At 32.4% G+C, this 17,144-nt stretch overlaps 2 protein-coding genes and 1 long non-coding RNA gene across 3 annotated transcripts; 2 read left to right on the top strand and 1 right to left on the bottom strand.

The window, feature by feature from the left end:
* The first annotated feature begins 966 nt into the window (after positions 1 to 966).
* Positions 967 to 4,294, top strand: LOC114373525 (cell number regulator 1-like). The gene is made up of 5 exons (XM_028331004.1): positions 967 to 1,477; positions 2,081 to 2,144; positions 2,308 to 2,472; positions 3,439 to 3,504; positions 3,687 to 4,294. Exons 1-5 carry the CDS (start codon positions 1,224 to 1,226, stop codon positions 3,876 to 3,878), a joined length of 741 nt encoding a protein of 246 aa, XP_028186805.1. The 5' UTR covers positions 967 to 1,223; the 3' UTR covers positions 3,879 to 4,294.
* A 1,291-nt stretch (positions 4,295 to 5,585) lies between these two features.
* On the bottom strand, positions 5,586 to 7,613 carry LOC114375893 (putative cyclin-D6-1). The gene is made up of 6 exons (XM_028333755.1): positions 7,017 to 7,613; positions 6,843 to 6,929; positions 6,606 to 6,701; positions 6,304 to 6,502; positions 6,080 to 6,210; positions 5,586 to 5,979 (listed from the first exon to the last, which is right to left on the bottom strand). The coding sequence occupies exons 1-6, from the start codon at positions 7,179 to 7,181 to the stop codon at positions 5,839 to 5,841; spliced, it is 819 nt and encodes a 272-aa protein (XP_028189556.1). The 5' UTR covers positions 7,182 to 7,613; the 3' UTR covers positions 5,586 to 5,838.
* Positions 7,614 to 14,667: 7,054 nt separating this feature from the next.
* On the top strand, positions 14,668 to 15,691 carry LOC114377658. Its single transcript, XR_003659127.1, has 2 exons — positions 14,668 to 14,939; positions 15,359 to 15,691. It is a non-coding gene; the product is annotated as an uncharacterized LOC114377658 (long non-coding RNA).
* The last annotated feature ends 1,453 nt before the right edge of the window (positions 15,692 to 17,144 follow it).

Here is a 17,144-nt window from a genome sequence, read left to right as displayed (position 1 = left end):
AATATTGTGGAAGCTTCAGTTATTTGTAAACAGGCAAAAATATCCTTTGTTAAGAGTCACAAATCACGGATCACAGCAATTCAAATAATTACAACTTTTTTGATTCATAATTCGTAATTACAATTTGTACAAACAGTTTTTTAAGGGTTTGTATAAACAGTTAATTGGGGATATTAATCATTTCAAATCTAGGTAACGTTATTTAAATTTGGTCAAAACAAACAGCCTTTTTAACATTTCAAATTCTGTAATACACTAGTACAATTATTATAGTCACATAACTTACATTAATATTTTTTTATTTGTAGAAATTAAACACAATATAAAAAAATTTATAACTAATATTATATTATATTAATATAATCCCGATTAACTTTTAATTTTATTTTAATCTAACAACATTTCAACTTTTAAAATAAAGATCTCTTATTTTTTTATTCTAATGATCTCTATTGTGATTACTATATTCCAATTATCGGTCAAAACCTATAAAAACCATATTTTAGAAAACGCAACTTGTTACTTTGACAGTAAAATTGGCTTCACATCCAGCCCATTTAATCTTAATCCATTGAGTTGTGTTATTTTTATTATAATCCAACTTGCAAAAGACCTTGTCCTTTTTCTCCAATTTCAACTTTTGACTCTTCTCATCTCTTTAGCGAAAGCGAGTTGAAGATGTTATATTTGGAGATTTATTTATCCTATCACGATCGAGAATTTGATCACGTTTATTATTAGCAAAATTACCCGAATTGAGAAGAACCCAATCAAAATTAGTAGACCGTTAAGTAATCCTAATTAGCATGGGAAAATAAAATCTCCTTAGCTATACTCCCGTGAGGATGTGGTAAATGCAGTACCATCCAAATTGAGACACTTTTAGGGTTATGGGTCCCACACGCCATTATTACCCGCCAACCGAGGGATCACACTGTTGGTATTATTATATTATCGCCGAAACCAAACATCATCGTCCCACTTGCTTTGCTTTCATTACATAACCTACGCACAAAGCCACCGCAACACAACAGAAGAATCCTCAATTCTCATTGTCCCTGTTTTTTGTTTGGAGGGGAAAAAAAGATATTCTTTCTTCTTTTTGCTGAAACCCAATAAAGCGAAATCGCAAAGGGTGTCTTGGAAAAGGGTGGTTTCATTAAAAAGCAGGGATCTTTGGGGGGGAAAGAGAAGAGAATAGGGGCAAGCTTTGTTTTGGGGCAATGGGAGATTTGGAGAAGCAAGAGAGGGTGGAAGAGGATGCGGAAGGAGAGAAGGAGAGGCTTTTGGAGGGTATGGCGGTTTTGGATTTTGACATGCTTTGTTCCTCTGTGGCGTTGCAAAGTTCGCATGGGAGTTGGGGGAAGCTTGGGGGTGGGGATGGTGATGAGGAGCAACAAGGTGGGGTTTTGAGGATGTGGGAGGGTGAACTTCTCGATTGCTTTGATGATCGCCGCATCGCTTTTGAATCTGCATGGTAAGGTTTAATGATGTTTATGTGCTATTTTTTATTCGAAAAGTGAAGTAGTGTTTTGAGATTCTGTAAGATGTGAAGTTGTGTATTTTGAAAATTAAATTTGTTTTGGACGATGATAGATAGCGTTAGTTGTTGTCGTCTAAAGCTAAAGGCTAATTTTGAAACAAATGAAGTAGGTTATTGTAATTATTCATGCTTCATCTCTGGCTAGAGAAACCATTATGATGTTATAATTTTAGTTCTGTGAGACTTTTTTGGTCATTAGGAATGTCAATTATGGGACTGATATATTGTTATTTTCTCAATGTTGGGGCATTCGGGGGGGGGGGGGGGGGGGCATTGATTATTTTTTTGAGTTACTGATATATTTGATCGAGTTTTGACAGATTAAGTTAAATTAGTTTAGTTTGTTTGCTCAACTATATCTTTGGCCACTTTGCTTGCTCATTTACACATGTATTTATGTGAATGCCTTTCTGGCCAATGAAAGACTAAAATGCAAGATGACACATACATGGATAATGTGCTGAGGGTTTGTAGTTATTTACAAGGATTTGTTGTAATATATCATGTTTGTAAATAGTAGCTCATTTGGTGTTGCAGTTGTCCTTGTTACCGATTTGGGAAGAACATGAAGCTAGCTGGTTTTGGTTCTTGCTACATTCAGGTATATTTGAAGTTCTTGGAAACTCAACGAGCATTTGTTGTTTAAATTGTTCAAATCATAACTCCAACAAAAGGGAAAACACTTTTAGAATTGGCAATTTCTGTATCAATTTTTCTTTTAGAATATAGCTCTCTAAAGTTGAAATTTCCATGTTTTATTGCAGGCTATAGTTTATTTTCTTCTTGCTATTGGTGCCTTTGTTACTTCCATTGCCTATACTATCACGAGGACTCACTACTTCCTATACCTAGCTGTTGCATTCATCATTGCTGTTGGAGCATATTTAGGATTCTACCGAACTCGTATGCGAAAGAAATTCAACATCAAGGTGACTTTTTTCTTCCAGTACTGCAATTGTCTGTTACCATTTAATTATTCAGATTGGTTATTTACATTTTGTCTTGTTTGGACAAGACTCCTTTACAGTAAGGATGTATCCACCCTTATTTAGTTTAAAGAATTTAAGCTGATCTTGATCTTGACCCTCTTAAATTCAAGGGTGGATTATCCTTGTTTGCTTTAGAGACAATCTCACTTATAGGAGCTTTTTTATTTCTTGTTTTCTTTGTTTATAAAAACTATTGAGGATATTGTTTCATTATGCAACATACATATTCCCAAAATATTTGTAACAAAATTATTACTAGTGGAGCATTAATACTGACTCTGGTGTAAATATGGCTATTCACATAGATGGACTGGAGAATGGAATGTATAGTTTTAATTTTTCTGTTTAAGGATAACAAACTAGTGGTATAACATTGTTATTGTACTCACTTGTGAGAATACCAGGTTCAGCAGGTTCCTGCACATCTACTGAAATTATATAGATTTTTATCACATTGCATATAAGTTGCTTACATGACAGTTTATGATGTTTAAAAGGCTAGATATGATTTGAAAACATTTTGAACTGGATGAATCATTTATTTATCTTGCTGGCTTGCAGCGTATTTACTTTAGTTTGATTCTGTGGTGACCTTTCTAATGTGAGATCAAATGACAAAACTGTTATGTTGTCTTCTTTATCCTTTTATCATATATTTCATTTGGACTACTGTGGCAAATTTTATTTTGTATTTTGCCTGCATGCCCACATGTTGGAACATGAATGTTTAAATTTGATTCTTTGATCAACTGACTTTCTAATCTGTGGACTGTAATGCATGTTGACTTTATTTTTATTAGTCATGTCATGTGCTTTTATTTGTCTGTTTAATATATGTTGACTAACTTTGACAAATTTTGGCTGTGTTCGTATATCTTACACGCTATTGATTGTTGATTTTTCCAGGGTAGTGATAGTTCGTTGGATGATTTCGTGTACCATTTTGTCTGTCCTTGTTGTACGTTATGTCAGGTCATTTCAAAATTCTCTCTCTTTTGTAAATTGTAACTTTGGTTATGTTGATTGAGTTAACTGTAACTGAAATAAAGCTGTTGATAATTGAATATCTTTCATCCATAACCAAAATGGAGACATTTATAATTGGGAGTTATTTATTGTGTTGGATATTTGTATCTCTGTGATATATATTGCAGGAGTCAAGAACACTTGAGATGAACAATGTTCAAAACGGAACATGGCATGGTCGGGGTGACACAATATGTATAGGTGGATTTAGAGATGAAAGTAAAGCTCTCTGTGAGTTACGTCCTCCTTCTGTTGTGTCCATCATGCCTAATGATGAAAATTGCATGGAAAAGAGCACAGATGTTAGCAATGGATCTTGAGTCAAGGTAGTGGGGAAGCTTTGAAACAATGGTTCTTCATGATCTGAATTCTATCCCTAGTGTCTGCAGTGCATATTTCATTCCAAGTTCTCATCGAATTTCTCGGCCAAGAGATCAATGTAATGGCAGCTGCAACACAGGTTCATACTAAGGACAAAAATTGTTGTATGATGATTCCCTCTAGGAAATTAGGAATGCTTAATTATGTTGATTTTAAAACCATTCCGGGGGGAGATGTTAGCTTGCAAATGTGCATGCAGGGTATGTCATTCTCAACTAGTGGGGTCTTATTTTTACCAAACCCCTGCAGTATAGTTTGATTATATATTGTTGGAAGAATGCCATCGTAATTGTGTATTATAATGAACCATTATGTGTGTTCTCGCATCAAAGTTAGGTCGATTTTTCTTGAGGTATTTCGAGGCTTAATGAGGACCGTTACCTTATGAGCATCTCGCGAAGGCTCACGAAAGAGAATAAGAATGTTGATTAATATTTATCTCTTAATAAAAGCTAAGCGGATCAGGATTCAAATTATATTCTTAACTATGTTTAATCAAAGCTTAATACGATATAGTCAACAAAAATAAAAATAAAAAGCAAGCATAATATATCGGTAATTTCATATTCTTGGCTGCTTATACTATAAGAGAAAAGGGGTTATACATTGATATTGTAAAAAAATTTACAATGTGATCTAATTATAATTTATCATGTATGATAAAATTTATAATGAAATTATTGATTTTTATGATAATTATTTTAAAAGTCATATAAACGATAATTTATGATACGATGACGGTATAAAATTATTTTACACTGTAAATACATCATCATTAAACTCATACAATAAATAATATTTATGTGTATTTGTTATTTCTTTCGTTTCAGTATTGCTTACATTTTTTTTATTTTTTGGATAAGAACGTTAAATTTGGATTTCTTTTAACAGCCATTCATTTATTAACGTCTGTTATTTTTAACTTACTAAGTATATTTTAGGTCAATAATACACATGTGTATTTTTCCATATTTGTTGTTATTCAGGTAAGATGTATAATTTAATATATCTTAATATCAGATCATATAAGCCTCCTTTTTTTTATTCACATTATAACCATCATTTTTATTTTCAATTTTAATTACATGCATTTTAATTTTTCTTGAAACATAAAAGTGTATTAAATGGAAAGCTAAAGAATCAATCACATTGACACAAGTGATAATTATTTTTGTTTCTTAAAAGTTATCCTGAATTTTAATTGATCCTTGTTATGGAATAAATTATGTTGCAATGAGAATATCCAACTTGTGTTCGTTTAAAGTTTCCCATGAAGATTTGTGACTCCTTTTAGCCGGAACAAATTCGTACCAATATGGTTATAAATAAAAGGCAAAGCTAAAGAATGATGACTGAGGTTCTGTGAATGGCAATGGCTCTGGTAACGAGCCACTTGAATCTGATGGTGAAGTTGTTGTGTCTTTCAAGGATAGACCTACGGTGGATCTTTTCAAGCCAAGATTGAATATGATTTACTTGCCTTAGGATTAAAATTTTGACCATTTCCTTTCGTGGTCATTAATAAGATATCCATATGTCTGCCTGTGAAATAATTCTGTCCCAACCTTAATAAACGTTCAATCAGATTTAAATTATACGCAGTATATAAAGTACTTGTTACTGTTCTCCAACCAGAATTGGGTTTCACCTATCAGCCGTTTTATTTTATTGATTTGGTACATGTCACCTTACAACTTCCATTTGATTTAGTAATTTCTGAATTTCATTCTATGCAATAGATTACAGTAATTTCTTTTTGGTGAACAACACTCGAGCGAATCTCAACTCTCATTTGCGTCCTCTCTTGTTTTGGACTGAAACATGATTGTTTTCCTTTTCCCTCAGCTTTCTTCTTCTTGAGTTTGAGAAAATTGGAATTTTCTCCAGCAACATAGGCCATCAAATTCTTTGTCGTTTAGTGTTTCTCTCCAACACACTCACTAGAGTTTCTGTGCTTAAAAAGCTTGTATCTGCCATTAACTCCTTTGCTTCCATTCTCATCATGTCTTGCATCAAATCGAAGCACTTGGACAATGTCTCCTAAAACAACCACCATCAATATCTAGACGCTATATATAGCAACAAATAATCAAAACGTCTGCTTTAAAGGGTAGTGATTAAATGTAAAGTGTAAACTTACCTCATCTAGGTACTCACAGGCTGTAATTGAAGCTCTCAGAGTAGAATATTGCTGTGGGAATAGTTCATGAGATGCAAAGATAAGGCTAGTTGCAGCAATAGTTGAAGGTTTATACTCTAAAAACTTAATGCCTGCAGCCATAATAGCGATGCAATTCAGAGTTTGTGCTGGTTGAAATTGAAGATAAAATCAAGTTACATGTATGAATAGAAACAAGCACTTACCATTTTGAGCATTGAAGATTATCTCTGAAGCTCTATTTTTAAGTGTTTGCTTTAGTGATTGGTCTTTAATTTCAGCTAAAGAGATAAAGAAATGAAGGAAAGAAAAAGGCGTAATTGACCTCATGCGCCATTTCAGAGCCCCGAGAATAAGAAGCTCCATTCTCTGAATACTCTGAGCCTTAAAGTAACAACCTTCTTTCTGTTTCATTGATTGTAAATATCACATGTTCAAGTTACTTTGGCAAGGTTAGAGGTTGTCTTTCTATTAAAATGATTGCAATTTCGTGAATTTGAAGACTTACTTGCATATCCAAAATTGATAAAGTTGTGTTCTTCATCTTTGAAGCAAGAGAAAGACATGATATGACAAGAAGCCTGAGAAACCACGGCTTTCCCTGCTGCAATCTCAGAGGAATAATGGCATAAGGGTAAAAAATTGGAAATTATGGAATGCTATTAAGGTACAATTGTTCCAAGGTTTCCTTACTTTACTATGAGTAAACATAAGCTTAAAGGGGAATCGTTAGATATCTTCTTACCGGAATTTCTTGGCATGACATGAAACGGTGCAAGTAATTTATAGCAAGATAAGCTACAAATTGGTCCAATTTGCAAGAAACCTGAACCTGAAGAAACATAACAATATAACATAATGTAGCAAATGTGGCATGAAGGAGGGGGAGCTGAACCTTTTACATAGACATAACTTTCACCTGAAGAATGAGAGATATGGCTTCACCACAGAAAACGTGAAAATGTGTTGAACTTAAGCAGTTTGGTGAGGGCACGTGTTCAGATTCGGAGGCAAAGAGTTCTGATATAGTAAAGGTTTGCTCTTCTTCCAAGCTGACTAGTGGGTCTTCAAGATCAAACTCCATCTTCCCTTTCTTGATAACCTAGTCTATGTTCTACATTCTGTGCATTGTTGTTGAGGAATTCAATGCATGAGAAAGACAGAGACAAAAAGTCTCAAGATGGTAACTTTGTTGATGGAGAAAGAAAGAGAAGCTTCGCATTCTTTGTTGATAAAGTGATTGTGTTGGCCTTCTTTATTGGCAGTAGTAGCATTTACAAATACATTTTATGGAATATGGACTCTTTGCTCCTCACTCTTTCTCATCTATAGACATAGAAATCAGGAAAATCACAGAGAAGTGCCTATAGAGTTGCATTTTCTACCACCTCGCAAAGATAAGAAAAGTTCTACAGGTATGAAAATTTAGGAAAGAGAATATAATAATGTAGCATGCGCGTTTGATCTGAGATGGAAGTGACAATGTTTTGGTTAACAATAGGAGTGTCACCGTTACTTTCACCCACCCCACACACAAATGGTTGAATCACCATGTCCCACTGATATCATGACGTTCATAAAATTTTAAATTCTACCATTGGTGCTTACATATTCTAGGCAAAATTGCATATTCTTGTAATTCCCTTTTGTTTTCTGTGGTTGTTGATGCCATCTTTTGTGTTTTAATATTTCACTATAGAAGTTATCTACATTTCTGTTTAGTGAGTTTCAATTAATTTAAAACCTCTAATTATCCTTACTTTTAAAATGGAATGCATGCTATTGTATAATGTCTAATAATATCACCATAAGGGTTACTTGAAAAAAAATTCTAATAATATCACCATAAGGGTAAGTGGTCCTCTGCTTGATCTGGTAATTATGAGCATGGTAGAGACAGTTGTGGTATGCATTCACCCTCTTGACCGAGAAAAGCGCTGCTAAACATTGCACCATGCTGTTAAATCCATCGCTAAGTACAAGCTAGTAGCAGCTGGAAAACCAACTTGTCCTATTGGGACTTGTTGTCACACCCTTTCTAGTGTAAACAACTAAACATGAGTACCTATTGTTTTGTGTTTATTTGAGGAACAAATTGTGCTTATTAACAGCTAAACAATGTTTCATGGCATTCTTCTAATTAATTATGTCGTAATGCATAGCCATTTTTAGTTTCGGCTTTTGATATGAGTCACACCCCTTTTGCCCGGAAAAATAAAGGGAAAAAGCAAGAAAATTCTTATTCTCTTCAATGATGGCTATGAAATCTTTTCCTTATTCCCTTTGACTCGTTATTCCCTATCTGAATCCCCACAAGAACAAGAAGGAATCCTCTTTTACTATGACATCCTCAATAATAATAATAACTTTGACTCGATTTGATATTCTTTACTATTATTGTTAGACTCATTACGATTATGATAATACTTTTTTTATCCCACTCACTGTGATAGTGAAATTAATAATGTTGCAGAATATTAAACAGTTTCCATAGCTCATCATGTAACACTTATTCGGCTTTTGTGTTCGAGACATTAATGCAGAGTCGTTCACATGATGATGATCTAGACGAGAGAACGTGTCAGATACTCTCGCTTGAATTGACCGTGGTCTGAGTTGGGGATTATCTGTAACGTTTTGGCTATTGGGGTCTTGAGGGACATTCAATTGTCTTCGCCAACATGTATTACATGTGACTTGTGTTAGACATACATGATAGATCTAATTTAGTACTGTCTAAGTGTCAAATCTCATAAAAATTTCATGAATTTAAGATAAAGATAAATACAAAAGGAACGACAACTAAATCTTGATTAAATAAGTATACGTATAAAATAACCCAAAGCGGTTTAATCATGATGAAGCATGCTAGATTCATAAGACATAAAAGTGTGTACAAGATATGTCCTTGATGTCTCAAAGACTATTCTCACTTATATGATGTTCACTAATATATTCTTGAGTGGGACTCTTCTTCGGGGACGGAGAGATTTACACCAATAAGCCATGAGCAACTACATAAGAGAATTTGATATCACACTTTAACCTAAAATCTCAAGATTCAGGTTTATGGGTCTTATCCTCAGTTATATGGTACTCAAGTTTTTCACTTCTACCCAATGTGAGACTTCACCTGACACTTGTATTTCAACAGTTCTAATTCTAGATGTTTGTTTTTGATGCATGAGCATAATGCACTCTATGTCTAATAATGATTTTATTAAGATACTCTTTCCTTTGAGTTCTATTAGAAATTATCCTTTTTCGAACGATTAATCCCTAAAACTGATGCATATTCTTTGTATTTCTATTAAGGATTATTCTCTTTCGAGCGCCTAACCCCTAAAGATGATGCAAGGACGAATGACACATGAAATTAAAATAAGAAAGAATAATAAAAAAGAAAACACTTGTTTGCATTGATAGATATAAAGCATATAATACATCTTTTGACTTTTTAGGCCTACTAGACCCTAACTAAGGGGGTTTAACCTCTCATGTTTAGGGACTGATGTGGATAAAAGAAGATGGATGGATAAAGGAGGAAAAAGGGATATTAGACATAGAAAGAAGGTTTCCCTTATTAGATATACTTAAGCTTAGAATGTATTTATTATAGAGCTTTGAGTCTCCGGGGTGGTGTAGGGATTGGTATCTCAGTGTGTAGGTTGTCCTTTGCTTCATACTCTTTTTATAGGCATAAGGTAACTTAATTTTCACGTGACCTTGCGCTGAGTGTGTCTTTGGATCTCCTCGTGGGTCTTCTTCACGAGGTCTTCTTCTCACTAAGCCTGAGTTTTCCCCTATTTAGCGAGGATACGCGCTAAGCGAACTGTCCAATCCTTTCAATTTTTCTTCAAGGCTTATTATTCCATTTTTTGCATCAATTTTTCCTCCAAAGCACTTGAAATCTTCTTCTTTTAAGTTCTGCTAATAAAAATCTATAAAGATATTAATTTTTTTTTTATTTCATTAAAAATAACAATAAAATAAAAAAATTATAATCATTCTTAGTTAAAATTGATTATCAAATTAATTCAAATTTCATTGTTATCACTTATCGTTTGTCATATCGCTCTAATCAGAGGATGAAATTTTTTCACTAATATTTTTTTTTAATTCTCTAATGTTTTAATACTATATATATATATATATATATATATATATATATATATATATATATATATATATATATATATATGAAAGGAGAAATTATTCATTAGATTGATTTAGAATTTGATATAGGTATTTATCTCTAAAAATTATGAGACAAGATTGTTACAAGATAGTTTCCAGTGTTAAATATCTGGCCGAAGTGAGATACTATAGAACTGAAATAATCGAAAACTTATTGCTAAAAATATATATAGTTCATAAGCACGGATTGAAATAATCATTTCTCTCTCTCTCTCCAATTTAAAAAAATTATACATTTTCATTAAAAAAAATCTTTAAAAAATAGTATATTTCCTGGTTTTTAATTTTTTTTTACTGAAATATAACTTTTTTAATTAGAGGGAAAAAAAAAACATCCACCATAAACAAACATTCATCATACACTAAGGCATCGTAAAAATAAAAGCCATACGATGGAAAGGTACGTACCATTACCAATAATGGTGTGAGGAAAATAAGATTTGTTTTGCGCGAATGGCACGAAGGTCTAATTAGCGTCCAACACGAAATATTAGACCACACGACACCGCTAATCCATTGGTCGACGTCAACTAATTATGTGGTCAAACGGATCATCCAAACTAAAGGCTTGTTCAAAACATGAGCCCAATTTACTTCGCTACAGATAAGCCCAATGCATTCTTATTGCCTTTTGCCAAAGGCAAGACCAGAACAAAAGAAAAATGCTCTCGGTGACTAAATAATATTCGACACAGTGAACAAAAAATCACTTTATTTTAAGTTTTTACAGTTCTATTTTGTGAAAAATAATCTCATTAAGACATTAACTAACCGCATCTTTTGTAATTTGAACAATGATTAACTGTGATATTGTCTTCCCTGTTATCTATTTGACCAAGTCAACGCCAACCAAGTCAAATTCTTATCTTTAAATTTTATATAGTAAACTATATATATGTAATAAAATATTCGCAAGTGAATCAATTATAGTTTTTAATTTATATTATTGGTGTCAAGTATATATATCCACGGGCCCAATCAATAATTAATCTCTGCAGACTGCAGCAAAACTTATTTTTAGAAGGATTATTTTTTCAAACATGTTTTTCCTCATTATAAGACTTGAAGTTGAACTTTGTTTAAGAGAAGTGAATTTCACTTAGATCAACGTAGAATTAGTGAATTAATTATAAAATTTTAATTAATTAGAAATTATCTTAAATGTAATTTCTTAAAGTAATTATTAAGTTCATATCACAAGTTATAATTAAATAACAGGGTCAAAAAATATCTTTGCGTTGTCAATTTTATTCTAATTAAATTCTTAATTATATTGCAGCGCCACTTTCCAATTTCCAATTTTTTTCCAACAGGAAAAGGCGGTTTTTGTTTGCATATTTTGAATTATTAGATGAAGATTGTTGTGTGTGCAGTTAACACTTAACAATTATCACCAAAAGGATTTTTTTATTTACGAGCACTATAACCGATATATTTTTTTTTATCGATATGTATTATTATAGATATATTATTTTACGTTGGTTTTTTTATTTTCAAGTTATTTAACAGACGCACGTTGTTGTCTGGTTGTTGGTGGTGCAGACAAATATAGCCGTATTTCAGTTTCCCGTATTTGGATGAGTACGCTTTTTTAGTTTGTTACTAATTATCATAATACAATTCGATGGTTAACGTTAGAGGAAAGAATGTGTAGTCTTCTTTCTTTTCATGCAACCTTTATTTGGTAGTTCATGCACGTAATGTTCTTTAGTAAACCATTAAAGAATATGCTTAAGTTGAGAGTTCCTGAAGAAACCTCTCTGGCCATTTCCCATTATTCCGGAATCAAATGTCTTCTTGAGTGTGTAACATTTTGAATCTTCTTTCCTTTTTCCTCACTCCAACTTCATTAATGTGAACTTCCGTGAAGCAAGTTTCACCATTTTCATTATAAGTATGACGTACGCCTCTTGATCAACCATTCTTCCATAACATTGTTGTCTTTGAAGTTTGAAGGTTTCTGTGTTTCTTCTAGACCATACCTATCTTTTACATCTACGCTATTTTTCAAAATTTAGTCTCAAAATAGGTACGCATGTATTAATTTAGCCTTCCTTATTCATTTTTGCTTTGATGGAAATTCGTTCATAGAGAAAAACAAGGAATAAAGATTTCCATCAAATGGTGGTGGTGTGCTATATATAGAACCTTTTCCCTACAATGTTTAATTAGTTAATTTCCAATTACCGTCGCTTAATTTAGTTGCACGATTATTTTCTAATGATTATTATGAGAAATTAAGATTATCTTTTGAATTTTTTGTATAATGATTTTTATATAAAAAAAAAAATAATCTTCGATCTACAGATTAGTAGGCTAATATTCCAAAAACCCCAGTCGTTTTGTTTCAACTTCTGAGTGTTTACTGGAAAATTAAGGAGTATTAGAGATATATAATGTTAGAACTAATAAATATTTTTAGATGCCAAAAACTAGTGCAAAGTCCGATTCGTCAGTTGATTAGGTATTTCCACAAGGAACCAATTCCAGTGGCATGGAAGAAACCAAGAATTGGATGGACCAAATTAAATTTTGATGGGTCTTGCAAATGTTTAAGTGGAAAAGCTAGCATTGGAGGGGTTGTTAGAAATCACAATGCAGAATTTTTGCTTGGCTATGCTGAATCCATTGGACAAGCCAATAGCACCATCGCTGAACTTACTGCACTTCGGAAAGGCCTCGAATTAGTGCTTGAAAATGGTTGGAATGATATTTGGCTTGAAGGAGATGCCAAAACACTGGTTGAAATTATAGTGAAAAGGAGAAAAGTTAGATGCACGGAAGTACAAAGACATATAAATCATATAAATACCATTCTGCCAGAGTTTAACAACTTCTTTGTGAGTCATATATACAGGGAAGGGAATAGGGCAGCTGATAAATTTGCTCAAATGGGCCATCACTTGGACCAGCCTAGAATTTGGAGACATCCTCCTGATGAATTGTTGGCTCAATTACTTGAAGATGCTCAAGGCAAAACTGTTCTTAGAAGGAAAGGATAAATCATAGTATATATTATTTTTTGTTGTTGTTTGTATATAGACAATATGAATTCTTTTTAGGCAAGATGATGTATATATGTGTTATAAATCTATCCTTGCACAGATATTGGATGTGTAGGAAGCAGAATTATAATTTGTTGTACATGTAATTATGTAAATGACCAACTAATTAACAATATTTGAAGTTCAAATTGCAAACAGTTGCATTTTATGCAAAACTTTTCTTGATTATGATTATTTGGACCAATATTCTGTCCTAATTTTACACACACGACCACATAGCCAAAAGGAAGGGCTTCTCATCAATTTATACAGAGGTGAATTACTGGAACAAAAATGGGGTTCATGAGATGGCATATTAAATTAAATACTATAGGAATCTGTCCTGTCTATTCACTTTTATAATGAGTTAATGGAAGTGACTTGCGCTGGAAGCAAATAAGCATGATTGATAATTTATACTTTATATCTTGATCCTTTTGAAGCTTCTATTTTGCACAATGTATGTAAAACTGAAAGCAACTATCTTATATTTAAGAGTCTCTCTTTTAAGATGATATTATTACACTAGACGAGGTTCTGGCTTCTCTTAAAATGCAACGATACACAATCAATAAAAATATTTCATTATAAAATTATGTTCCGTGTGCTTTTTATTTTTTAATTTTGTGGCACAAAAAAGAAAGTGCATTGCCAAAACAAATATGCGTAGTGCACTTTACGTGCCGCTGGTGCTGCAATCGAATTTCCCTTAATTTTCGGTCACTGGATCATATTATCCACAGGCAAACGTAGGCTACTATTTGAGCCCACAGCCCACGTTCAGATCGAAACCGCTCTTTAACTTCCACGTTTGAACTTGCAACTGCATATATATGTCACAGATAATTAATTTTAAATTATGGAGTATATTTTTTTCTATTCATGTCTAGTCATGACAAAAAAAAAGTGTTGCGAGTTACCTGTAATTATCATAGAATGATATTGTTATTGGAACACTCCATTTTGGAGTGCAAAGAAATGGAAAGGAAAAAAGAAAAAAAAAAGAGTAAAATATGTGATATATTATAAAGATATTGTATAACAAATAAAGATATTGTATAATACTACATATATTATTATTGCTTATTACATGCAAATTTCAGCAAAAATAAGTTATATGGATAATATATATAATTCTACTCTCTAGACCTAAACTTGAGCAAAAAAGAAAGTCTCTAGAGCTAAGTAGATGAAATAGCAGTACAAGATTCCATTCCAGTACAACTGACCAGTACAAATTTGAGAAGCAAACAACTAGTCAAGTACTGAAAAGGTAGTACAAATCAGTAAAGGTTAATTGGCATATATATAATTTCTAGTGCTTTGTCTAAGCTCGTTGTCCACGTGATATCACATGATATAAGAGATGCATTAGGCAGAAGAGAGAAATATGGATGATCTCATAGAGTACTGTGAGTGTAAACCCCCATATTGGAGAAACATCATTGAGTGCAGCGTTGATGAAGTCCTAAATAGTAAATAGCAACTACCCCTCGTGTTTCTCAGGTAGATGCTTAAATGGTTTTATTGACGCTGCACTCAATCATGTTTTTTTGCAATATGTGATATGCCGATCATGGATTCATGCTCCTTGGTGAAAGGTGTTTATGCATTTTATTTTATTTTTTTAAAGTATTTTATAATCCAAAGTTAAAGATTAATCTTTTAAAATATTAAGATTCATAATAAGAGATGGACTTCTCTTCCAAATACAAAGACCTAGAGATCAACTTCTTGGCCACATCAAGACAGGTTATGCTTCTCTATACCTTTTACCTTTTTTCACTTGGTCGGATGTTATGTGAAATCTTGCATTTTATTACCTTTTTTTTGGCATAAAAATTGAGCAATTATACACTTTTCAAGTATTGTAATTGCGGAAATTCAAGAGTGTTGCATCATGGCAATGACTCGTTTGTTTGACAGAGTCCATCACTAGGAATAATGTTTGATTGAATTAATATTTGTTTTGATAAAAACAGCATAATACATTCTTGGAATTTCTCAATATTTCTTGCAGCATGTATGGATGGGACTCGAGAAATAAAAAGTTCAAAGCTAGCTGCAACTCATGATTTTGTTGAATATATATGTCATGATCCATCATTGGAACAAGAAATACACAGATATTTGGGTCCTTGGTAGCCACAGAAGTTCTTCCTCGGATACTTGAATTTAGCCCCTCAAGAAAAATAAATGCAAACGAGTTTTTCTTTTTTGTACTATCTTGCTCGCTCTCTTGGAATTTTGTATGCATGCATAATTTCAACTTGTTCGGAATTATGTTTGCCTACTTCTTCTCTAGTTAAAATTTCTCAAATTGAGAATCATAACCAAATTAGCAAGTAGTATATATTGGTTATCTGATTCAACGCCAAATTAAAAGCGCAACTATTCCATTTGAACTCAACTTCAAAGACATTCGTGATAAAGGTAATTAAGACTTTACTTACCAAAAAAAAAAAAAAAACCTTAAGAAAAACTCATATATATCAATTTATGCTATATATAAATTCATTAAACTTTCAAATAAGCAATCCCGAACTTGCACACTTGATTTGTTTATTCAGGATCTTCTATAAAGGTAAAAGACTCGTAATCGGTTCATATTTTTAAAGTTCATTTGACATATGCTAATTGACAAAATAAACAAATAGATATAGGAATTTCAGCTTTGAAGACTGTGATCATATATTAGAATCATTCTCTTTTCAAATGCTTAAACAGATTGCAAAGTTTTAACAAAACAAAACAATTTAAGTTAGTAGTGTCCCTGTCCGTGTGTCATGATAAGAGAGCCAATCCTTTTTTATCAAATGTATGCAGCAGCATAACTGTGTACTCTATCTGCATTTAATTATAAGCACAAAATTTCAACACGAGAAAACTGAACTTCATCAAACAACACTTAATTACATTTGGAACTCTAATTTACATAACTGAGCCGCAAAAAAAATAAACTAGCCTCCGGCATAATTAAGGAACTATCTCATATACCATGCAATACTACCGTGTTGCTTTTAAACTGTCTATGGAGTAACATTGAGCATATATGGATCAATACAGGAAGTTATAATTATAGTGTTTTTTGGATCAATTGATATGGAATTATTTTAGTTTACTTAATAATAATAAGTCGTGAGCATAAAGTTACTTGAAGTACTTGAAAAATCTGTTACATGTAATGATTTTTATCTAACTCAAACTAATTTGCTTCCTATGGAAGTTGCATATGGTGTCTTACATGAAAAGAAAATTGTATAGTTAGCAGGCTTATTAATCATTCTTTTGGGTAAATTCCTGTTATCTAAAACTAGACATTAACAAGAAAATCTAAACATTCCACAATTTGATTCTTGAAAAAGCTTTCCAATTTTATCTCTTTCACACAAGTAATTTTCAGAAAGTACAATAAATATATATATAATACAAAAGTGTATGTCATACTGTTTAATCAGATATCAGTTTCATATACATGAGATTGCACAGAATCAACATATATCAAAAACATTGACTTTGATCTAAGACTTGAGAAACAAAAACATACACACTGTTATATGATAGACATAAAAAAATAACTAATCTAATTCAACTAAACCACATGGTCCCTGCATTGGCCAATCAAGTATTTTATTTTATCTACTCTTATCTCAATCTCAATTGCTTAATCAAAAGTCCAATGCTAATTAGTAAATCACAACACTGCATTGATTTCAGCCCAATAACACCAAGAATAGCAAATCTGTTCAGACAAATTCCTCAATAAGCAACCTGAATTTTGCAGTGACACAATTCTCAACCATATA

This window comes from Glycine soja, chromosome 11 (assembly GCF_004193775.1).
Source record: "Glycine soja cultivar W05 chromosome 11, ASM419377v2, whole genome shotgun sequence".
Lineage (NCBI taxonomy): Eukaryota > Viridiplantae > Streptophyta > Magnoliopsida > Fabales > Fabaceae > Glycine > Glycine soja.
Note: the sequence above shows the minus strand (reverse complement) of the source record. Positions and strands in the feature narration are given on the sequence as shown.

Excerpts from the sequence above, each read along its gene's own strand:
- LOC114373525 (XM_028331004.1), top strand. The coding sequence starts at position 1,224 with ATGGGAGATTTGGAGAAGCAAGAGAGGGTGGAAGAGGATGCGGAAGGA. Across the intron at positions 1,478-2,080 it reads ATCGCTTTTGAATCTGCATG|TTGTCCTTGTTACCGATTTG; the intron begins GTAAGGTTTAAT and ends TTGGTGTTGCAG. Across the intron at positions 3,505-3,686 it reads CTTGTTGTACGTTATGTCAG|GAGTCAAGAACACTTGAGAT; the intron begins GTCATTTCAAAA and ends TATATATTGCAG.
- LOC114375893 (XM_028333755.1), bottom strand. The coding sequence starts at position 7,181 with ATGGAGTTTGATCTTGAAGACCCACTAGTCAGCTTGGAAGAAGAGCAA. Across the intron at positions 6,211-6,303 it reads AATCTTCAATGCTCAAAATG|GCATTAAGTTTTTAGAGTAT; the intron begins GTAAGTGCTTGT and ends TTATGGCTGCAG. Across the intron at positions 5,980-6,079 it reads CCTGTGAGTACCTAGATGAG|GAGACATTGTCCAAGTGCTT; the intron begins GTAAGTTTACAC and ends TGGTTGTTTTAG.